This window comes from Bos javanicus, chromosome 10, assembly GCF_032452875.1.
Source record: "Bos javanicus breed banteng chromosome 10, ARS-OSU_banteng_1.0, whole genome shotgun sequence".
NCBI classification, from domain to species: Eukaryota; Metazoa; Chordata; class Mammalia; order Artiodactyla; family Bovidae; genus Bos; species Bos javanicus.
Genome location: NC_083877.1, coordinates 46,532,369 through 46,556,798, shown reverse-complemented (window position 1 = coordinate 46,556,798; position 24,430 = coordinate 46,532,369). Strand labels below are relative to the sequence as shown.

At 43.7% G+C, this 24,430-nt stretch overlaps 1 protein-coding gene and 1 long non-coding RNA gene across 30 annotated transcripts in view; both read left to right on the top strand.

The window, feature by feature from the left end:
- TPM1 (tropomyosin 1) overlaps window positions 1–13,472 on the top strand; it is a 29,709-nt gene extending 16,237 nt beyond the window's left edge. For 4 of the 29 annotated variants that reach the window (XM_061431066.1, XM_061431068.1, XM_061431087.1 and 1 more), the window contains 6 exons: window positions 1,050–1,167; window positions 2,334–2,404; window positions 3,186–3,261; window positions 3,728–3,790; window positions 4,078–4,147; window positions 12,663–13,472. In XM_061431066.1, the coding sequence (XP_061287050.1) occupies window positions 1,050–1,167; window positions 2,334–2,404; window positions 3,186–3,261; window positions 3,728–3,790; window positions 4,078–4,147; window positions 12,663–12,745 (481 nt within the window). In that variant the 3' untranslated portion in view covers window positions 12,746–13,472. Of the gene's footprint in view, window positions 1–1,049; window positions 1,168–2,333; window positions 2,405–2,662; window positions 2,739–3,185; window positions 3,262–3,727; window positions 3,791–4,077; window positions 4,148–5,592; window positions 5,676–7,223; window positions 7,425–11,385; window positions 12,232–12,662 lie in introns of those variants that run through there. The other 25 variants (XM_061431065.1, XM_061431067.1, XM_061431086.1 and 22 more) reach the window with 9 other exon arrangements.
- A 272-nt stretch (window positions 13,473–13,744) lies between these two features.
- On the top strand, window positions 13,745–24,190 carry LOC133256199 (uncharacterized). Its single transcript, XR_009739122.1, has 3 exons — window positions 13,745–17,970; window positions 18,557–18,610; window positions 23,967–24,190. It is a non-coding gene; the product is annotated as an uncharacterized LOC133256199 (long non-coding RNA).
- Window positions 24,191–24,430: the final 240 nt, after the last annotated feature.

Below are 24,430 nucleotides of genomic sequence, written 5' to 3'. Positions count from 1 at the left end.
AGACTTTAGGATTAAAAAGCTCGTTAGCTGAAGTTTTTCAGTTCATTATTCACCATTGTGTGTTGTCTCTTCTAACTAAGAGTTTTGGAATTTTTAAAGATGACTCACCATCTCTTCGGAGAAGGCAATGGCACCCCACTCCAGTACTCCTGCCTGGAAAATCCCATGGACGGAGGAGCCTGGAAGGCTGTAGTCCATGGGATCGCTGAGGGTCAGACAGACTGAGCGACTTCACTTTTACTTTTCACTTTCATGCATTGGAGAAGGAAATGGCAACCCACTCCAGTATTCTTGCCTGGAGAATCCCAGGGACAGAGGAGCCTGGTGGGCTGCAGTCCATGGGGTCGCAAAGAGTCGAACACGACTAAGAGACTTCCCTTTCACTTTTCACTTTCACACATTGGAGAAGGAAATGGCAGCCCACTCCAGTGTTATTGCCTGGAGAATCCCAGGGACGGGGAGCCTGGTGGGCTGCCATCTATGGGGTTGCACAGAGTTGGACACGACTGAAGCAACTTAGCAGCAGCAGCATGGTCAAATTCTAGCAGTTTCATTTGATTCAATCTAATAGTTACATTTGTGGCTAAAGGGGTAAGAACAGTTACTTTCTTTGTGGGAAAAAAGTACACAAAGGTAAATTTGCTTTTGTTCTAACCTTGATCCATTTCCAGGCTAAGGCTTACCACTGGAAAAGGGAAGAAGTCCCATTATTTATACAGCAAGTAAAGCATGTTGGCTTTTCTGATTCCCCCCCTTCCAGATTCAAAAAAAAAGGACCATGCCATGGTGCCTTTCATTTAACATGAGCTGCCTGGACAGTGTCAGCCGTACCAAAAGTATAAGCTTTCCTTCACAATAAACAGAGAGAGGGAAGTGGATGTCTTTTCCTGCCTTTGGCTCTGGAAAGTCTCACATTATGGCTTGGAAGATGAAAGTAGCTATGTTTCACTCGGTCAGTCACACCGAACCTCACAAACCATGGCTGTGCAATGGGAGTTCATGGAAGGCACCTCTAAATCTTGGCTTTTCCTGCCAATCTTCCTTTTCAGAGGCATGAAAGTCATTGAGAGCCGAGCCCAAAAGGATGAGGAGAAGATGGAGATTCAGGAGATCCAGCTGAAAGAGGCCAAGCACATCGCTGAGGATGCCGACCGCAAGTATGAAGAGGTCAGATCCTAGAGCTCAAGGCCTCATGGGTCCCAGCCATGGCCCAGAAGCAGGGACTGGGGGAGCAATGAAACCATCTGCTTCCTTAGCAGAAATGAGTGTTTTTGAGAAGGAGATTTCCTTTGTCTCCAGAAGATGGTTCTTAATTTTGATCCTGCTAGGGAGTCATTCGCACTGGGAAAGACCAGGGATTTGTTGTCCCCCCACCCTCAAAGACTAGGACAAAAGATCTTTGGCCAGACAGCAGGGAAGGTTGGGTCTCTTATGTTTTGTGAAAGGAGTCTCTCATGCTGTCACCATGCAAGCAGTTATCCCTAGTGAGATCCACCTGGTGCATCCCAGTTTAGGCAGGGTGGAGACACAGACCACACATTTGCTTCCTGGATTCATGGAGGCACCTCTCAGTCTGTCCTCTCTCCTCACGATTCCCAGGTGAATCACCTCCTGGTCATGTCCCCATGAAAGCACCCTCCTGTGTTAAGAGCCCACATGACTCTTTAAGGTTTTAGTTTTCCCTTTAGCTCTCCTGAAACACCACTGACTCTTCATCATCATCATCCTCTCCAGGTTATGCTATGCTCGCTAATTTTGAAATGCTTCATAGGATCCCTTCTTCCTGGTCCTTTCTTCCTTCGACCTCATTAGTTCTCTTATCAACTTCTCATGTTAGCATTTCTTGCTATTTCTGTTGGCATTTTTAACCTCCTCCACCAAAAGGAAGTGGAGGTACAGAGCTCTAAATTGATGAAGTTCTTTTAGGGTTATTTTCAGTCTTGCCTTGCAGCTCCCACCTTTTCAGCATAAAAGGCATCATGTCTCATCATCCTGCTATTTCAGAGATGGTGAATTTCATCTCTTCCCCTCCTTCCACAGTTGGTCTGGCTGCTGTGTAATTATACAGGCTTCAGTTGGGTCAGACTTCAAATGTGCCTGCCTACTCATAACTGACCATTCTGGATCTTTGTGAGCAGATGGCCTCCTCTCCATGGGCATTCCTGGTAGAGAGTTGCTTCCCTTCCAGTCCACGGGAGAGAGGATCATCTTGTTTGTAGGCAAGAACTCCCAGGGGCTGAGTCTAGCCCCTGCTGTCCTCCCACACGCACACACACCGTCCTCAGAGCTTGGAAGCCCCATGGTGTCTGTGTTTTATGTGTGTCCTGCTGCAGGTGGCCCGTAAGCTGGTCATCATTGAGAGTGACCTGGAGCGTGCAGAGGAGCGGGCTGAGCTTTCAGAAGGGTAAGCGGGCCCGGCGCCAGGAGGCCCTGTGTGGGGTGCTGCGGAGCAGTGACTAAACAGCATGACCTTCTGGCAGCTGCACATTTACCTGTTTCAGCTCCGGGCTCCTCATGTGCTCATTCGACATGGATGAGCCACGAGTCTGGAACATGGAGGACTTGTGTGGGGTGTCTGTGTATGAATGCGTGTATCACTGCATGCCTTACCTGCACACTGATTTTGAGAATGGCCTTGTGCATTTCCTGTGTCCACTAACAGCCAAGTTCGACAGCTGGAAGAACAATTAAGAATAATGGATCAGACCTTGAAAGCATTAATGGCTGCAGAGGATAAGGTACTGATGGCTCATGTATGGGTTTTAGGTTTAACTGCAACCCAGGCGTCTTTCAGCTTCCAATGCCTACTGGTCCGTTTTTATAACGACTGCACCTTCACTACACCCTCTGCTATCTTATATCTTGCTTTAAGTGCTTTCTTTGGGTCCTTTATACTCTTTTGTTTTTCCTTCATAAATGCTCTTTGGTGCAGCCAAAAAAGAAGCCAAATCATCACACTTTGAAGTTGTTGGATTTTGTCTCCCCACCTCTCTGCATTGGAAGGAAGGTCCAGGGCAGTGTCCATAGTGAAATTGGACATCTCAGCCCCTGATGGTTTGGCTTCTTTAAGGCAGCCCTTTGTTCTCTAGGACTCGGTTTTCATTTTTTTCCCATCCCTCTCCTTTTTCTCTCCTCCTTCCTCTGGCCTGTCTCCCACCCTTTCTACCTCTGATCGAAAACATTAGCAAATGTGCCGAGCTTGAAGAAGAGTTGAAAACTGTGACGAACAACTTGAAATCACTGGAGGCTCAGGCTGAGAAGGTAGGCCAGGAGCACCATGTCGGGGAGAGGCATCATTTAAGAGCTACTCAAGAGACACCCGCTTTTTCCCTTCTAAGGCCCTGCCAGTCAGAGGAATAGTCCATTAGAGACTTTAGCCAGAGGCCTCATTTTGAGGCGATTTCCTGATGGTTATTGATACCAGATTCTTTCTTTTTTTTTTTTTCATTCAATGGAAAATCCATTTTGTGTTGAGTATGTGAGTCATCCATAACAATTAATTTAAACGAAGTGCCAAATGGATAAGTGATCTTGTTCTTATCCCATGTAAAACAATAGGCAGGAAAGCAGAGACCGCATTGTGGCATGCCATCTGATCCCAGAGGCTCCATTACCTCCTGAGAGATGCTCAACATCTGTTGGCTGGGCTGGCACTTTCTTTGTATTAGAAGACACAAGTATAGGGTGAGCTGTGGCCTGACATCTGGAACGTTCTTTCTGATTACAGTACTCGCAGAAGGAAGACAAATACGAGGAAGAGATCAAGGTCCTTTCTGACAAGCTGAAGGAGGTAATATTAGGGGTGTTTTGAACAAAGCCAACTGGATTGAGTTTGTCTCTATGGAGCCGAGACATTTTTCATTTTAATGTTACAATGATCCAGGAATATTCCGGGGTGGGCTTGGAGAGCCAGCAGTGGTAGCCAGCCACCTCTCACCGTGGTGATTCACTGGTGGGTGGTTTCAGACCACTTTGTGGGTGCCAGGCTTGACTTTCATTTTCTGGTTTCCCTATCTTTATAGCTACCAGCCACCTAAAACTTCCCAATTTTGATTGAAATAAATTGAATTATTGCAGGCTGAGACTCGAGCTGAGTTTGCGGAGAGGTCAGTAACTAAATTGGAGAAAAGCATTGATGACTTGGAAGGTAAGATCTTAAGTCTTGTTTCTAACTTAGTCCTTATGGCTGAATACTGACGTGGCAAAGTGACTTTCCAGTCATGGCATCCTCCTTGACACACTCCTTTGCTCTTGCACATTTTTCCGGTCTGCTCTGTGGAGTTCTATGGCTCTTAAGCTCTCTGATCACCAGATGACCTCTAGCCACCAGACGGGGCCCGTCTTCTTTTTGTAACAGCAGATGCCAAGTGGCTCTACTGCACACTCTTAGAAGTGTGGCTGGTTTATTTTTCACTGTGAGTGAGGCGGTTGTAGGTGAGAATGACTGGTGTGTTTTCTGTCTTTAGTGATACCTTCTTATTGTCAGAATGGTAAGGATTTGGTTTTTAGGCACAACTTAATCTTTCCCCAGGTATGAATTCAATGTAAGGGCTTGGGTTTATTTTTCTAAGTTACTAATCATCTTGGCATATGCTCTGTGCCCTGAAAGGAGGGTGGAGGGTAACAGGGCATTATTGCACTTGGACATTATACGTAAGCATTTCTTCGCTAAGATATTGAGGTTTTATTTTGGTAACACCCTCTCTGTCTCTCAGAAATTCCAAATGTTGAGCTCCAAGGCTGTGAAAAAAGAAAGGAAAAAATATGTAAAATATGTGTACCAAAGGTGGAGGGGGCTAGAGAAGGAATTGGGGGTTGGTTCAGATGATACCCAAGCTGGTGGAAAAGAGAAGGTGACACATGGTGCAAAACAGTCTCCAAAGCGCAGCAAGGTATGACACCTTCATTGTTAGAAAAACTGAAGTGCAAACTTGGCACAGTGACACTGTAAGAAGCGTGGCTCTCCTCGGTTTTCAAGCCTCCTGGACCACTGAAGGAAGCTTGAGTGGGAAGGCCACAGGGAGTAGTCTGGATAGCACCGAGAAATCCATTTCCCAGTGGTCTAGCTCGGTCAGGAAGTCAGTGGTTTGAAGGTGGAGCCAGATAAGGATTACAGACTGTAGTCACAAATTGTTCCTCCAAAACAATGCCCGTGGCTATTTTTTCCACTGTTTATAGTTGCAGGTGGCTGACTACTCCAGTGCAGTTAAATTATAGCTCTATAAAAGCAAAGCTGTCCTATTGCTCCTCCCCAAGCGGGAGATAGCCTTCTGTGGTTTTGTTTAGGGTTTTAACATGGTTTACTGGTATACCTACCATATTTGTTACGATTTTCATATTGAGTTTCTTGTTTTATTTTCTAATGGGTTTTGTTCTTTCTGTTTTTGTTTCAATTTTATTAAAAAAACAAAACAAAACAAAAACAAAACGCACGTCTCCTGCATTGGCCACCTGCTGCGGCATCACTTCCTTCATGCATTGCCCTTTTCTTGCTGCTGTGTCGGGATGGTGTCCCTGCCACCCTCATTCACCTTCCATCTCTTGATCACTCTCCATGTCCTTGCACCTCTGCCTTCCACTTCCTGGTCATAGACGAGCTGTACGCTCAGAAACTGAAGTACAAAGCCATCAGCGAGGAGCTGGACCACGCTCTCAACGACATGACTTCCATGTAAATGTTCATCCATCCTGCCTGCTCACATCCGTGCCCTCATGCTAATATGATCAGTTCGCCACCACTCCCTCTTGTATCTCCAGAATCTCTGCCTTTACACCTTTCTGCTCACTCTCTTTGCACAATCTAGGAGAGTCATTGTTTGGGTTTTTTTCACATTCTACTAGTATACAGGCCAAGTAGATTGTCTATACAAACCGTCTTCCTTTCAGAATCCATTCATTCCACATTGTCTCAGCTAGATCGTTCCCACCATGCAGTGAACTGGCATAGAAGTGACTTGGGCACTGTACTTGTAGGAACGTACACTAGGCTCAAGTAAAATCAGTAGGCCGTGCAGTTGTGCAAGAATTGCCCAAGAAATAGCAAAAGCCAGTTTCCTGTGATTCAGTTAAATATAATGTGAACATTTTTTATTAAAAAAAAATACAAATTTAAGGAACTCTACATCCTCAGATGACTGAGGCTCTGAGAGGAGGGAAATTGATCCAGAACAGCATAAAGGATGTTGCTGTAAAACATCACATCTTTCTTTTAAGAATTTTAGACAAAAATGAACCTTTTGCTGAGTAGCCAAGCCTTTAATTTTCTGTTTATATAAAAAGAATTAACATATAAGCACCACAACCTGTGTCAAAGAAATGGGACATAAAGCATAGATTGTGTGCTCTTAAGCACATCATGTGTTCTTTAGGAGGGGTTTAAGTTTCTGTTTATATAAAAAGTAATATGCAAACAGCACAACCTGTGTCAAAGAAATGGGACATAAAGCACAGATTGTGTGATATGAGTTTGAGGGTTAATGGCCCAGCTTTTACTACTTCTGGGCAGTAAGGGTGGAGTAAATAGTCTTAATCTCACGAGAACCTGGAGCATACACAACTAACTTTGGTATTACTAACCAAGCCTGAACGTTGAACCGGTTCTGCCCCACTAAATTTTAACTTGGAGTGTTTCACAGAGGCTTCCTTTTAATCTCACAAGATGGCACTGAATTCCACATAAGCTGGAAATTTCACTTTCCAGGCCCACCTGTCATTCCTTTACCCATGCAGAAAAATGGTAGTCTGAAGAGTGTTGGCATGTGCCTGCTGCCTTACACATTATAGAATCATCATGCTACCCCCGGAGACATGACTGTTACCATGGAAACTGGAGAAACTTGCATCCTCTCTCCACTCATTTATAAATGAGGGGGTAGATCAGATCATCTGTCTCTGATTGCTAAAATGTGGTGATTCTATGAGGAAAACTTGCAGCATCACGTTTGGTTATGTACTCTGAAAGGTGGGCTCAGCTTAAAATCTGAGTTCTGTTCACTGGTCTTCTTACCATGATCCCTCCCGGAGAAGAGGCTTGTGCTGGCCTCGGGCCCAGGCCCTGGTGGGCAAGGATTTACATCCTCCCACAGCTGTGACTGGCAGCAGGTTTTGCATGTCTGCTTCTCACCTGTTTCGAGTGCTGCTCTCATCTGTTCACTTAGCTTCCCTGTTTTTTCTGTTGTACCACTTTTTTTTTTCTGTTTCTCCCACCTTTTCTCTTCATGCAGATAAGTTTCTTTGCTTCACTTCTCCCAAGACCCCTTCATCGAGCTGGATGTCCCACCTCTCTGAGCTCTGCAGTTTGTCTGTTCTCCAGCTGACCCTGATTCTTTCTTTTCACATCCTGCCTTAGGGCCAGGTACACACTGTGCTTCCTGTTGTACAGAAGCTCTTCACTTCAGTGTAAAATAAACACTATGTAAGCTGTTTCTGTTTGCTATTCTTTTTACTTCTTATTTATTGATATTTTAGTTTAAACGCTGAATAAAACCACAAATCTGCTTCACACACAGGAGGGTTAATTTTTGGCTGCTGCTTTGCTTTTTTTTTTTTTTTTCCAATTCTGAACATCATTCATTAAAATCAACAGTCTCTAAAGAGGTAGTTCCTTGTGGAACTTTTTCAAAATACACATGCCTGGGCCCATCTCTGGGTTTTGGTTTGCAAAGGTTAGAGTTAGGTCCAGGGATGTTTTTTAGGGATTGGGATGGTACTGGTGTATGAAATGGGTTGAGAACTTCCACACAGAGGATGTTGCTTGTTTAAGCCAGAAGGTCTGCCTTGAGCAGGGCCTTTGTGTGCAGATGTTGAGTTTGGGGTGTGGTGAGCCTGCTGTGTTGGAGAAGGAAATGGCAACCCACTCTAGTACTCTTGCCTGGAAAATCCCATGGATGGAGAAGCCCGGTAGGCTACAGTCCATAGGGTTGCAAAGAGTTGGACATGACTGAGCGACTTCACTTTCACTTTTCACTTTCATGCATTGGAGAAGGAAATGGCAACCCACTCCAGTGTTCTTGCCTGGAGAATCCCAGGGACGGGGGAGCCTGGTGGGCTGCCGTCTATGGGGTTGCACAGAGTTGGACACTACTGAAGTGACTTAGCAGCAGCAGAGCCTGCTGTGTTGGTATTTAGATGGTCCTGCTTGAGAGTGGGTAGCTAACTAAGGAAAGGCTGCCAACCCACACTGCTAGAATATCCGGAAAGATGAAAAGGATATGGATACAAAAACAGTGTAAGTTGAGATCATTGTTGATCATCCTTTTACAGCACAAAGAAAAGTATATTCATTCCTCAGCCACCTTCATTTTGATCATGAAATGACACTCTTAGGTTTTAGGAATATATGAGTATGTTCAAGTCAAGATTTATTTTTTTGCTCTTAAGCACATCATATATTCTTAGGAGGGGTTATACTTATATAATCTTTGTGATAACTTTTTTTTATTTGTGAATATTTTTAAAGCATAGCTATTAAAGTTGGTTCTTTTTTTTTTACCCCCTAAAAATAGTAGAAATTGTTCAGTTATGGTTTATCAGTTATATTTATAAATTAAAGAACAGCATTTAAGTGATTTTTTTTTTTAAACATATCACAAAATTAGAACTTTAAAATGATGTGGAGTTTTCTCTCTTAATGCCCAACACTTCTCATCCTCAACAATCTGACTATATTTCTCCTGTGTTTTAAATTTGGGTGATTGTTATCTATGTATAGTTTTTCTGAGCCTAAGTACTTATATATCCCTATGTTCAAATAAATTTGAGCAAACTGAAAATGTCAGTCACTCTACAAAGACTTCAGAACAGAGTAAAAGTACTCTTTTTAAGAGGGCTGTGAATTTAGTAGTGGTATAATAGACTTTTAAAAATTTATAATCTAGACAGTCTCTCTCCCTTGAGAGTGTCAGGACTTCTGTAATTTCTTTTCTTTTCCTAAGGCTTCTTGGGCCTGCTTTTGACTGATTCCTGCTTTGTTCTTTTAAAATTCAGAGTAATAAAAGTGGTCCCTTCTCTGAGTAACCCTGCTTTCTGCCACAGAAAGAAATGACAAGTCTGAAAGTTGTGCTGAACAGATGTTTAGTTAGTTCTGGAGGCACATCAATTTTTTGGGAACCATTCCATAGGCTCTTACACTTTCTCTAGGTATATTCTACAGGGGGAAATGGGAAACCGATGGACTGCAAAGGCAAATCTGGAGTAGCCCAAGGACTTCCCTGGCAGTCCAGTGGTTAAGACTCTGCCTTCCAGTGCGGGGAGCCCAGGTTCAGTCCCTGGTCGGGAAACTAATATCACACATGCCACAGGGTTTAGCCAAATTAAAAAAAAATAAAATCTGAAACAGCCCAAGAAGGTATGGGCACACAAGAGGATGACTAGCTAGTTGATTTTATCAAGAAATTGTCGGGGCCCAGGCTTCTAGCTCAGTGGATCATGCCAACTTAGAGGCAGCTGCTGCAATAGCCTTGGTTGGACCAAACCACAAAAGCATTGCTTGGCAGTTGACATCCCAGATATTGGGGAGGTGGAACAGGAAGGAAAAATATTTTCAAACATAATCCTCCCAGGCCCCCCAAGCATACCAGTTCTATGGTAGCCAGAGTAGAGCAGGTCCAAATGAGGCCATAAGGATACTGTCATTTAAACTGCATTCACATCAACCCTCTGGGTTCTCTAGGGTTTCTGCAGAGTTCTTTCATCCCAGCTTGACTGTACGTTGGTTCAGAAGCTAAGACATCTACATGCCCATGATGATGTCTCCCACGTGAGAGTGTGAATGTGCTAGTGGGGTTTAAATTTTGCAGCCCCCAAACATGCAGGACATCATGAAAGGGAGGGAGGGTGTGGTCAGGAGATGAACTGGAAATGTTCTTTATTTTCAGTGAGCTGGCCATCTTGTAGGAAGATAGATGAGTGAAGCAGGTCTGACCTAACAGATGGTGTACATTTAGAGTCCGTGAGGAATAGAGACAGTAATTCTGATTGGGAGCTACCTGGAGAAGATGACATTTGACTGGGGTTTTGCATATTCAGAACATTTGGATCAGCAAAGAAGACAAGGCAGAGATATTCCAAGCTAAAAAACACAATGAATATAAGGTATTCCTCATCTCCTACCATATGTGAAAGTGAAAGTGTTAGCCGGCTAGTTGTGTCCGACTCTTTGTGACCATGGACTGTAGCCTTCCCGGCTCCTCTGTCCATGGAATTCTCCAGGCATGAACACTGCAGTGGGTTGCCATTTCCTACTCCAGGGGATCTTCCTTACCCAGGGATCAAACCCAGTTGTGCATTGCAGGCAGATTCTTCATACATACATACATACATTAAAATGAGGACTGATTGATTTCCCAACAAACCTGGAAACTAGAAACTGAACATTTTTATTCTCCCCAGGTGTAGGATTGTCAGCCTTCAGGATCATTAAGTTAGAGTTTGTGGTTTAGGTTGTCCCTGGCATGCAAGACAGTTCTGTAACCTCCAGCTTTCCGTGATAAGGGCCAGGTTCTTGTCCTTGTTTGGGCATCCCCTGGTATCCCCATCAGATAAAAGGCTGACTAGCAGCTGCCTTCCTTGCCAAATGAGAAGATTACATGCCCTTGGGCAGAATGTACTTCACACCAGTCTCCATGTGGACGTTTGGGATTTTATACATGTCCATTTAGCACCAGAGAATGCCATCCTTCTAGGAAGTCAACAGTTAAATCAGTTTTGAGTGGGGTAAGTGCTTATTCTTTTGCTGTTTGTGTAGAGTAACACACCCTACGTCTAAGCTGGATGAGAGTTTATACTGTGTAACACAATGACTGGGGCAGAGACGTGGAGCTTATTAGTTCTGCATTTCCAAAACTGTTAATACAGTGGGAGTGGCCCCTCTCGGGGCCACCTGAAAGGAAAGCCAGCCCTAGCAGTGGAGATGAAAGGGTTCCAGGGAGGGATGAGCAGAAACAGTAGGTCAAGGTTTTGCAGGCAAGTCTTTCAGTCACTGAGTCCTGCAAGGAATGGATGGCCTACTAGGCTCACCTCCAGCCCTGCCCCAGTTCCTAAGGCTGTTGCCAGAAGCTTCACTGGGCTCAGTTCACATGGTGGTTTTAGTGAGATGCATGAGGAACATGCCCCCTCTCTCCTCCTCGGATCCTGCCAAGGAGGAGGATCCTTTTCCCCCCTCTGTTTACCTTTCCTCCTGCCAAGAGAGGAGTCCTGGCTCTTCCTTTGTCAGCCAGGCCTTCCCTGAGCACAGGACAGCTTCTCATGGGGTGAGGGGAACCTGCTCAGCAAGTGACCAGTACCTGAGGTATCTCTGTGTTCTGTTTACTCCTTCTCACCAACTCCAGCTAACCTCTCTTCCTTCTGCCTCTTCTCTTCTGCTAACCTGCTTGCTGACCTGTACAGATCAACTCTACCAGCAACTTGAGCAAAACCGCCGCCTAACTAACCAACTAAAGCTGGCCCTGAATGAGGATTAAACTTAAGTGGGGAAGAACCTGGGCTGAATTCTAGGAATGCAGCCTGTGTCAGGAAATATAAGACTGTCATACCTTCAGATAGTAGGGTTGGAAATGATTGCTTTCTGCAGAATTCTGCAGAATTGAACATGAATCAGTTGAAAGGTTGGCCTTGCCTGCAATTTTCCTCTTATATCTGGAATAATTAAGTTCTCTTTAATCCCCAAACTGCTTTTAAGGTAAAATTACATCTGTGTATATGGATCAATGTTTATAATCAGTTCAGCACTCGTCTTTGCAATAGCAGGTCCTCTTGTTTGGACTGATGCATAATGAGAACCAAAAACATGTTTTCTATTTCCTACAGAGAACTGAGTCTTGCTTAATATTAGAAAGTCAAAGCAGAGGGATGTGTATCAGCATATATATATATATGTATATATATATATATAATATATAGGATATGATATATATAATATATATTCCTATTACATATTCATATTTCTCACTTCTAAGTATCTGGTATAGTGTTTGAAATATGATTAAATGTACCTATGCTTGGGCAAAATAGCTTTTGAAAACAGGAGTTCATGTCAGAAGTCCCCGATTGTCTGAAAGGTATGCTTTTATTTAGTCTTAACAGTGTTGTTGGAATCTGGTGAGAATGTCATGCTAATAATAAGTAGAACACTGTGAGAATAATAAGAGAATGTCCTACTGGAGTGTGCATGAAACATGTTGGTTATTTTTTTTTTTAAACGAGCAACAGAAATAAATCCTTGAAACGTTGTCAGAGGGCCTAGTTATGTCATCTTTGTTTTCTCTGAGGTTGTGTTACAACACAACTCTCGGACCTTAGCTGCCTGTAACTCAGAAATGCCTGCTGCTGTTATAACTTGAGTGCTGCGCGCACCTCTCCCGGTTCCCACAGCGCATGAGCAGTGAACATCCACCAGCCCCACCTGCATTTTGTTCCCCGGGGATTACTGGTGGAGATTCACCTGGCCGCTCTGTGAGAGCCTGCTGTGCCTGCAGTTTCTTCAGGTCCAGGACAGCGTCCCCTTTGTAGGTCCCTGTCTGGAAATGAGTCATGTCGTACGAGCATGCCCGGTCCTAATCATCTCATCCTGTGTTTGTGATTGATGTTTGCCTGCCTAAGTGTACAAACCACCGCTGTGTCCAAAGCTCAGCTATTCATGACTTAATTTTCTAATCCCACCACAGAGAAAGTGGCTCATGCCAAAGAAGAAAACCTTAGTATGCACCAGATGCTGGATCAGACTTTACTGGAGTTAAACAACATGTGAAAACCTCCTTAGCTGCGACCACATTCTTTCATGTTGTTTTATCTTTTTGTTTTGTTTTGTTTTTAAACACCATGCTTACCATGAAACCCCTTAATGCATTTTTTATTTACTTTCACCACTGTCACAAAAACATCCACAGGATACCAGCTAGATCGGGGGTGGGGAAGACACACACACAGGCAAGCCCGTGTTCAAGGTGACAATGATTTAAATGTGCCATTTCCCAAGTTGACATTGCCACACCGTAGAGAGTTTAGCGACACAGTATGCTTAGTCAGTCCAGGAATCCTTGAGGAAGCAGAAAGATTTCCACTCAAACTGCCAATGACCAGGAAGGGTAATGTTGGAAACAATCGGGTGTGGATTGGTGCTACTTTAAACAAAAGGTCCCACTATGGTCTCTCCTTAAATATTGTACGATTTAGAAGTCTGTCCAACACTAATTTATTTTGTCGTGAGTTTTACAATGAGGTGAGACTGTGGATCCTGTCTGTCAGAATTCACTAAAGCTGAAGCTTTGTAAGCCACTGTGCTCTTCTAATTGGCGTATTTGCAGCTCGTTACAACTTGTGGGATAGCATGCGATGTGGATTTCCAGCATGTTCAAGTGAAAGATGTGGGCACCACATACAATGGTGAAGAAAACACATTGTCTTAAGAGTTACAACTGTATGGAAGCCTTGTACAATGATATGGAATAAATGCACATTGTAGGACGTTTTCTAAACAGGGTGGTCCTGTCGTTTGTCCGTTTTTACTTTGTGAACTTCAGATCGCGTGACTGACCTACCTTCCCTCACACATGTTTCTTAAAGCTTACGAATATCTCAGTGTCTGGCAGGGAGTGGGTTTCTTGTGTGATCCTCCCAGAAGCACTCAAAGCAGGATCCCTTTAGTCTGTTAAAGTTGCAGCAAGCAGCAAAGGGGCTTCCCCAGTGGCTCAGTAGTAAAGAATCTACCTGCCACTGCAGGAGACATGGTTTTGATCCCTGGGTCAGAAAGATTCCCTGGAGGAGGAAATGGCAGCCTGGGAAATTCCACTGACAGAGGAGCCTGGCAGGCTACAGTCCATGGGCTCACAGAGAGTCAGACACAACTGAACGACTAAGGTAAAACAAGTAGCAGGGGACCCTTCCCAAGTCCCAGCCTTCCTCCAGGTTATGGGTTATATCTGCACATACATACATGTAGGCCTTTTGCTGTGGTTCTACCAGCTTGGGGAGTTTTCCTCAACTCTTAACTAAGTCTTTAGCAGTGGCGATCATACACATCAAAAAATTGCGAGTTAATGCACCAAATGTTTTGTCCCCCAGCAGTGTGATTCTATTTAAAAGTAGAAGTGATTCTATTTAAAAAAACTTCCCTGGTGGTTCAGTGGCTAAGACTCTGTGCTTCCAATGCAGGGGCCCTGGGTTTGATCCCTGGTTGGAGAACTAAGATCTCACATGCCATAACTAAGACTTGGCACAGCCAAATAAATGAATATTAACTTTTTTTTTTTTTAAAGTAGAAGTAAAGGATCTTGGTGATTTTCTGCTTTCTAACTCGTGCTTGAGTTCTGAATGCCAGTACATCCTTTTATTGGACTTGGAAACTGAAAACATCACTGGCCAGTCTTGAAGACGTTAAGCAAAGAAAAACAGATTACACTGTTAATTGGCTAAACTTGTACTACAGGGGAAAAGGAGGACATTCTCATATAAAGCAAACACAGTAAAACGGAAACATTCATTTGGATGCACAGATGTTTTCATTAAAAAGGATCCAGTATCTCTAGCTGTTCTTCCACACTCTTCTCAGGTATTCTCTGCAGAGACCCAGAGAGAAGCCTGGCATCTGAGTTACAGTTCCCACCTCTAAAAAGTTGTCCTTTTAGTGGATAAAAAAGATGTGGTGTGTATATACAATGGAAAATTACTCAGCCATTAAAAAGAACGAAATAAGGCCATTTGCAGCAACATGGACGGACCTAGAGAGTGTCAAACTGAGTGAAGTCAGTCAGCGAAGGAGAAATATCATATTACATCCCTTATATGTGGAATCTAAAAAGAAATGATGCAAATGAACTTACTTATAAAACAGACTCTCAGAAAACTGAACTCGTGATTGCCAGGGAAAGGGATAGATAGGACTTTGGGAAGGTCATGTACACACTGTTATATTTAAAATGATAACCAACAAAAACTATTGTATAGCACATGGAACTCTGCTCAAATGTTATGTGCCAGCCTGGATGGGGGTGGGGGGAGCGGGTTTGGGGAGAATGGATACATGTATATGTATGGCTGAGTCCATTCACTGTTCACCTGAAACTGTCACAACATTGTTAATCAGCTATACCTCAGTACAAAATGTTTTTGGTATTTAAATAAAAAGCTGTCCTTTTGCTCAAAGCAAATATGAACTCTCTGTGTCTCAGCCTTCTCGCATCTTCACCAGCCCTGGGCACTCCCCTGCCCACTCCCAGGTAGACAGAGATACCCCTGCCTCCACTCAAAAGCTTTCCTATGCCAGCGTGTTTTCACCTGGGGAGCCAGATCTGACTTCACGTTTCCTAGCTGCCTAGCCTGTCAGGTCCCTAAATCAGATTCTTCATCTATGGAATGGGTACCTAGCACACAGGTTACTAGCATGGGACTGGAATGTGTGAGCCGGGTGACGAGTATGCATCACAGTACCTCAAGCGGACTCAATGACCACTCCTGCTGCTGCCCCTTGTGCCCAGAGACCACCACAGGGGACTGGTGGATGCTGGTACAACACTAACTGCCTGATGGCGATGAGGACTCTCTTAGATACCCTGGGCAACAACCCGTCGTGAGCGCCTTAGAGCTGTTCTTTCAGCTTCACCTCAGCCCCATTTCACTTACACAACAGGCTCAGGGAGGCTGAGCGAACCTGCTCTCGGGTCCAGAGCTCGCAAGTAGTGTGGTCAGATGTCAAATTCAGGCCTGTGCAACTCCAAAGCCCTGTTTGGGCTCTTCTTCCACGTGTTTCAGACATTTTGCAGCAGAAGAAAAGCAGCTCCTGGACATAGATAGAACCAGATGAGGAGGCAGGTACGGTTGTGGGAGGATGAGGCCAGAGGCTGAGTCAGCCTGCAGCTGCCCTGACCCCCATGGGTGGTTTAGGGCCCAACTTCCTCCCGGGTTCCAGGGACCAGATGAAATCAGTGGATTACTGTGGCCTCATGCTAGTTCATAGAATTGTTATTAACTGATGATTCTGATACATAGAAAAGGAAGAACGCCCTGTCCCCATGGGGCATATGTCTTACACCCAGCGTGATCGTCTCTGAACGTGCTGCTCAGTGAGGTCAGGGGAGAGCAGTGACAGGTCTTCAGAGTGCCAACACCAAGGCCGGACGCTGATACAGTCACCATTTAGAAAACCATGTAGTGCAGACAAAGAATTGAAGGTTCGTACTCTGAATTCCATTGTCAAGACTTAGCAGGCCCAGATTTCAGAATGCACTGCCAGACATGTTGCCTTGTTCAGGGTAAAACAATGTGGAACTCCACAGAGAAAGGTTACAAGGTAAGCATATAAGCATCTTCCAAAAATACTTAATTTTGTGATGGGAATTCTATGATGTCTTATTAAGGAAAAAAGAAAAGCACTTTGTGGGTACATTCTGAACCTTTTGAGGCTGGCTGGCATTGAAGAGAACAGTACTTACTGCTCTTAGAGATATCATTAGCAGAAACAAAATCTAACTTTTGTGTATGTTGTTATGTATCCTCCAGAGTTTAAAACCTTGGGCCTGATTATTTTTTTTCTCCAAGAAAAATTATTTTTCACTTCAAAAAAGTGCTTGAATCTATCTTAACCATTTTTTTACCTTTTCAACACTATTCATAAATGTGATTAAAAAAGAAAATGCCCTCAGATGTACATACCAAGAAAATCCTCTGAATTCTCCGATCAAAACAAAATGCTGAGGTGTTCAGGGAGCCATCATTTCGAAAATTGGAGACAGATTTGGAAAGAAATTGCTAGGAATGGCAGGCGATGCAAGAAGTATTCCTTCCATTGTATACACGTTTTGATTGAGGGTTTTTAGGCCTACATTCCTCTGACAGATGTCATAAATTTTGTGTCAAACGATGAATGAAGATATGTTGAGGGCTCACTAATGTGATTGCAACTTTTGCCAAATTCTTGAGGAATAGGCATCGACCTAAAAGATAAGACTGGTTCCTGCTGCCTGTGAGCTTGCTTTCTGTCTGTTACCAAGGCCATGGAGAACAAAGAGGGGAGTCAAGGCCTTATCAGGGCCTGCCAAGGCTAATGCCATAACTGAAATGCTGATGCGGAGCCGGAAAGAGGCTTATCGTCCTCAACGCTAGAGAGCTCGGTGGCTTGCTCAAGGTCACCATCTGCTTGTGTGCAACCCCAGTTCCCCTCCAGGCTAGGCAGCACAGGGTGTGGCTTGGAAACCAGAGAGACCTGCTTCAGGTCCTCCACCACTTCCTGAGCGACCCCTGGTTAATCTTAACCATTTGTGCAGCAATTTCTCCAACCTTAAAGATGGTTTGCCTGTGCACTTCTTCACAAGACCAAGAACTAAATGAGGTGATGTGTGTGGACGCCCCAACCCCGCCCTGCCTCTGCTTCCAGTTCTTCTGGCCCTTGACCCAAGCCTTTTCTTCCCCTTGCGTTTGGTCCTTGGGGAAACTGAAATAACTTTTTCCTTTTGAAATGAAAATCCTGAGCACCAATCTCCAGTAGACTGTTCATGGCTTTGCAGTGGTACTTCCACATAAAAGGCATTCACAGTATGGTTGTTGATTGACCCAGACACAAATGCTCAGGTAACAATTTCAGCATAATCACCTGTGCATAGAAAGTGAAGAATGTTTCAGAGTAGCAAGAGCCATATCTCATTTTTAAGTAAAATACTGGCTCTTGAAAATTTCTGTTACTCCATTTCTTGAACTGCATTTGGATGTGTTGCTGAGTGAAAGGGAACAGAACATCAGATCCTGATGGTTGACCTTGCAGCAAATATAAGTGAAGACAGATCAGCCCTCATTCGTTCTTAAGAGACTGCAGTAGATCCCCATCTCCAGAGGAAACCTAGTGACGAGAAAGGTGAAAAGCCCTTCTGTATGTGGCCCAGGAACACAGAACACTGTTCTGCTCCCAAGGGGCCAACTGGACATGGCTGGGCCAGAAGCACAAAGGAGTGGGCTCCCCTGGATGGATGCTGCATAGGGATGGAGGTAAGAGGGGAGTACAGTTGATGATAGTGAGTCCTAACCTCCTATCAACTCAGGGTTTGAAGTGCTGCCTTTCCAGTGGAACTCATTGCTTGAACTCATAAATGGAAAATTAAATTCTCCAGTAGATGCAGTGGGATCCTATAGCCCTGTGGCCTTCTGATGAACCAGGTTTTGATGTGCTGGCCACCTCCTGCTTTAGGACCTCCATCCACCCACCCTGTCCCAAGCCCACTTCCTCTGAAAAGTACGTTTCACAGTAAAACAGTTTGCCAGTTAAGCCCTTGAGTCATGCTGTGGTTACAGACACCATTATCCAAAGTGAGCACCATTGCTATCCCAAAAGGGTTTGGCATTGTTGCTGAAAGTCCAGCAATCAGCATATTAGAAGTGTGACCAAGCACCCAGGCAATAGGGTTTTTCATTTTCGTTTTTAAAGTAAGTGCTAGCTTCATGGAGATGGCTGGCTTATCTGTATCTTAGGACCCAGCTGGAAAGTGATTCATCAGTGGCTTACTTGAGCTTAATGACCACCATTTCCATCATGTGTCTTCCTGCTCTGTTCTCACAAAGTACTCTCTTTTTCCAGGATACTCCAGGACTGTCTGCCTTAGCACCTTCCCAAGAAATTAAAAAGAATGTGGTGGGTAATTTGCCTAGAAATAGAGATGTAATCAATGTAAAGAAAATGTGACTCAGTGAAGTGTATCTGGTCTCAAATCCTGGCAGAACTGTTCACATCTCTTCCATCCCTGATCCTCTGCTTGAAAACTCCTATCTGGACCTTCTCCTGTTTCTGGTTTGTCTTCTCTCTTTCCCCTCCAGCTGTAGTTTTTCATTATAATCTCTTATTCTGCTCACTCTCAAACATAGAAAGTGAAGTGAAGTAGCTCAGTCATATCCGACTCTTTGTGACCCCGTGGATTGTAGACTACTAGGCTCTTCCCTCCATGGGATTCTCCAGGCAAGAATACTGGAGTGGGTTGCCATTTCCTTCTCCAGGGGATCTTCCCATCTCAGGGATCGAACCCGCATCTCCCGCATCTCCCACATTGCAGGCAGATGCTTTAACCTCTGAGCCACCAGGGACTCTGTATATCGTCTTCTAGTGACTAGAGAGTACATGGAGATTAAAATTGTAAGTAGGGATTTTCCTGGTAGTCCAGTGGTTAAGACTTTGCCTACCAGTGCAGGGTGTGTGGGTTGGATCGCTAGTCAGGGAGCCAAGATCCCACATGCCTCGTGGCCAAAAAACCAAAACATAAAACAGAAGCAATGTTGTAACAAATTCATTAAAAACTTTTTTAAAATGGTCCAAATCAAAAAGAAACTTACCCAAAAATACATCAGTAATTTGGCTTACAGGACTAAGAATTTCCATTTCCACTTAAAAAGCACTCCTATTATTTTAGGGACTATATGTTGGAGGTTGGAGGAAAAAGTATAGAATTTTTGGCTGCAAAGAGTCTATAATCTACAGGAGGCAATGCAGACATGTTAAATAATAATAATAGGATATGATTGGCAAAATGAGAGTAAATTATACAGAAGTGCATGGAAAACGGGCATTGTTCCCCCTTCCTGGAAGATTTTTAAGCACCTAAAACCAATGGGAAAGGCTTTTCTGGGCATGCTGTATAATTTTCTTGAGTATTCCAGCCACAGTCATGCACAACTCACCCTTACCTCTCAAACCTTAGAAACTAGAGCTCTGTTAGTTTAGATCTGCTTTGATCTTACTGTTTACTCTCACCACCAAGTTTTTGCTCATTATTGTAGGTTTATTTCGTCGAACTTAATTTACAACTTTTCCCCTCTTACCCTCCCCTCATTTCTTGTTTTATCCCATTGACTTTCCAAAAAACAAAAAAATTGGGATCTTACTATACTTTTGCTTTTCTCTTAGAGCATCTCCTAATCTTCAGAGCAAAGAGTAGTGTATACCTAAATAAACATAGGCTCTTCGAGATTACAAAATCAGCTTTCTACTCCATGAGGGAGGTCTGCAGGGAGCCAGCCTTTGCTTCCCAGGAAAGCAGATGGATGAGCATCACCACGAACTCATTTAGTCCGTGGGAAGACTCCTCCGTGCTTTTCCTGAGGCCCTTAGAGAAGAGTCACCTGACCTGCTGGGGTTGCCAGACTTCAACTTTCTTAATGGGATAGGAGCCCTGGGGGTCTCTAGGTAATCTTTCTTCCAGCCTTCCATGAAAGACAGAAAGCAAGGTAATGTACATGGGCTTTCACTACTGTGTTTTTTTTTGTTTTGTTTTTTAATTTTTACTTTTTGGGCACAGCATGTGGGATCTTATTTCCTGACCAGGGATCACATCCTCATCCCATCCATTAGAAGCACAGTCTTAACCCTTAGGCCACCAGGGAAGTCCCTATACTGCTGTATCCATAGGAATTGCTTGGTGATGGCAGCTCCCTTTCACTTTACTAGTTTGGATTCCGACCCAAGAAAAATAAAATATTACTGATTAACATGGAATAATGAAATTTGGATGAAAAAGACTAACTGGGAGAATTAACTCCAGCTTGTATAACAGTAATAAATAGGTGTTACATATTTAAAGGAATATGTAAATTTCATGTAGCGATTTAGAAATTCAAATGAAAACCTATTTGCCATATTTGGATATAGGACTGCAAGGTAAATAAGCCAAATGTACATCTAAAGTACAAGGCACCATATAACTGTAAACATTTCTCAGTTTATTTGTCACAAAAGATTGTAAAAATAGAAAGTCTATAAAGAAAAAGATCACTAGAAGTCTCACCATCACTTTAAAAAATTATTTTCCGTGTGTTTTGCCTGTGTGTATGCAGAGGACTTTCTATTTAAAACTTTGCATACCTTCCTATTTGCTAATCTAGTCTTCACGGTATCATTATATGAAATGGTTAATATGCCATAGTTTGTTATTCTCCTGTTTTTGAAACATTTGGATTCTTTCTGATTTTTTTTGTTCTTATAACTAGAACTGATAGGAAATTCTTTGTATATTTTCTGACTCATAGGAAATGAAAACATACACTTTGGGGGGAAAAAACTATTTATTTTAAGTGTAGGATTTCCTAAATATAGTGTTAAACTGTTTAACTATCAATATGCAGTGATTCCTGCTCCAGCCTGGACTGGACAATCCATTTAATTTCCAGCTTTTGGGTTCTTAAAAAACAAACAAACAAACAAACAAGACAGTTTCTCCAAGCTGGTTGAAATAGAGGGCTTTAAGAAATCCAGTTCCATGTTATCTCTGTTTCTCCCCCACCTCCTCCCACCAACGTAAACACACAAACTTGAACTTTAACAGATGCTTTCATGGCGGCCACTCTTTCCTGTAACCCATGTTTAGACCTGAAGTTGATAAAAGTGAATAATGGGTGTTTGCCAACAAAGATGTCCGTCTAGTCAAAGTTATGGGTTTTCCAGTAGTCATGTATGGATGTGAGAGTTGGACTATAAAGAAAGCTGAGCACCAAAGAATTGATGCTTTTGAACTGTAGTGTTGGAGAAGACTCTCAAGAGTCCCTTGGACTGTAAGGAGATCCAGCCAGTCCATCCTAAAGGAAATCAGTCCTGAATATTCATTGGAAGGACTGATGCTGAAGCTGAAACTCCAATACTTTGGCCACCTGATGTGAAGAACTGACTCACTGGAAAAGACCTTGATGTTAGGACAGAATGAAGGTGGGAGGAGAAGGGGATGACAGAGGATGAGATGGTTGGATGGCATTACCGACTCAATGGACATGAGTTTGAGTAAGCTCCGGGAGTTGGTAATAGACAGGGAAGCCTGGCATGCCGCAGTCCATGGGGTCACAAAGAGTCGGATACGACTGAGTAACTGAACTGAACTGTTGTGTGGTCTCCGAGGCACTGCTCAGGGTCACTCTGACCTCCGTTTTTGGTAAGAGCCTTAACTACTGGTAGTGAATGGTGATAGATGGATGAAGCAGCAATAGGAGAAACTTAAACTGCACTATGACGGATGCGGTCTAGGATAGAGGTCAAAATCCCAGGCTTTGCCCATTCTTGTTTAAGGACATTTTCCAAACAAGTTTGTTTTGCATTTTGTGTTGTGTCCCCATGTGGTGAACAGGTGGGAGGTTTTTACTGTAAGTTTTTTGCCCTGAGATTGACCGCCTGGAGAGTTTCCTGAAACATGGACTGAAATTGCCATTTCAGAACAAACCCGAATGAATGTATGCCTCAGAACCTATGCCTCAGAGTCTGTTCCAGGGATGTTGCTGGGCTCCGCCCCTTCGCCTCCTCTCTCCTTCTTTGTGTGACAAAAATAAAAACATACAACTACAAAAACAAAAATCAAAAAGCCAGACTTTGAAGTAAGACCAGATTTTTGAAGTCACTCTGCCACTTACTGGTTGTATCACTTTGAGAAAGCTATTTAATGTCTCTGTCTGCATGATGGGGGTGATAATAATAGTACCTGCATCCAGGGCATGATTAAGATGCTACGTGTAAAGTTTTTAGTACAGTGTCTGACACAGCAAGCTTTCAGAGAGAGATAGCTTCATTTTTTTGTGTTGTTATTTAAACACACCTGAGTCTTGTGTCTGCCATCAGCCATTACAGCCACCCTCCCTGGCTTCAAGGAAAAGGCTGCCTCTTGTCTCTTCCATACTCACCTGGGAGGCTGCCATATGGTGCTGCCCTTGCTCTTTCAAGCCTGCCTCTGGTGTTCATCAGGATGGTTCAGAGCCAGATAGCCCACTTGGATTTTCCCCCTGAAATCACAAGGAGATAAGGTTTCATTGCCCTGCAGAACTAAAATCCAGGGAATTCCCCAGCGGTCCAGTGGTTAACACTGCGCTTTCACTACTAACGATGGCAGTTCAATCCCTGGTTGGGGAACTAAGATCCTGCAAACTGCACATTGTGGCCAAAAAACCCCTAAAATCCAAAACTGATGAACAATAAGAACAGCCCCTCTCCAGTGGGGGAGGCAGGGCTTAAGTAGACCCTGCAAGACGGAAAGGTCAACCATCACCAGCCCTGTGGGAGCCACCTCCCCCATGCCATCCAGAAGACAGCATGCAGGTCCTGTGTCTCCACCAGGGCACGATGGGGGCTTCTCAGTGACACTATGCAAAACCAGCTCACCCGGCTATTGATCCTCTTCCCACACACCAGAAGGTTATCTAGGGTAACTTTTTCTTCAGACAATAACAAAATCCTCTCCCTCCTCTGGGAAGTCCTTAGCATCTGAGGTCCTGCTTCATGGTTTCCTCTGTTGAGATATGGCTCCTGCCTCTGTATCTCTAGCCTGGAAACAAGGGGTTGGGAGGAGGAAGCAGGCTCTTCTCAGTCAGAGCTCGTCCTGGAGGTACAGAGGCAGGAGTTGTGGCTTTTATCACAGAGTGTGGGGCAGGGTGCAGGGACCCAGCCAGCACCAGGAGCAAAAGCCAAGCACCTGCTCTGTGTGTCTGGGTCTGGTTGGCTAGGGTATCTGACACCAGGGGACATCTTTCCTTTCACACTCTATTGTCCCCTGGCTTCAATTACATTCTTGACTCAGAGCCCAGGAATGGGGAAAACAGGCACTCCAGAAATTTTTGGAGCAGTAGCTCATTCTAAAGTTTGCAGCCTCCCCGCCTCCCTAACCACACCTTGCACTGCTGGTCTCCCAGGTAGAAGCTGTCACCACCACTTCCACATAGCTGGGCCAGGTCCCCTCAACCTCAGAACTGGCATTAAGGTGGGTCTTACAGGGTTGTGTACTGAGTGTGTCAGCAAAAGCAGGGGATCCAAAAGAATTAGAAAACATGATAGAATTTAGGTTTTAATATTTCCCCAAAAAAGCATTGATGAAATCACCATTGAAAAAAAATCTAAATATGCTTATTTCCACTTGTATTTTTTATTTTTACTTGAAGTATAGTTGATTTACAATGCTGTGATAGTTTCAGGTGTACAGCAAAGTGATTCAGTTAGACATACTTTTTTTGTTTCAAATTCTTTTCCTTTATAGGTTATTATACTGAGTACACTGAGACATCCTGGAATGTGAAGTCAAGTGGGCCTTAGAAAGCATCACTATGAACAAAGCTAGTGGAGGTGATGGAATTCCAGTTGAGCTATTTCAAATCCTGAAAGATGAAGCTGTGAAAGTGCTGCACTCAACATGCCAGCAAATTTGGAAAACTCAGCAGTGGCCACAGGACTGGAAAAGGTCAGTTTTCATTCCAATCCCAAAGAAAGTAATGCCCAAAATGCTCAAACTACTGCACAATTGTACTCATCTCACACGCTAGTAAAGTAATGCTCAAAATTCTCCAAGCCAGGCTTCAGCAATATGTGAACCGTGAACTTCCTGATGTTCAAGCTGGTTTTAGAAAAGGCAGAGGAACCAGAGATCAAATTGCCAACATCCACTGGATCATGGAAAAAGCAAGAGAGTTCCAGAAAAACATCTATTTCTGCTTTATTGACTAT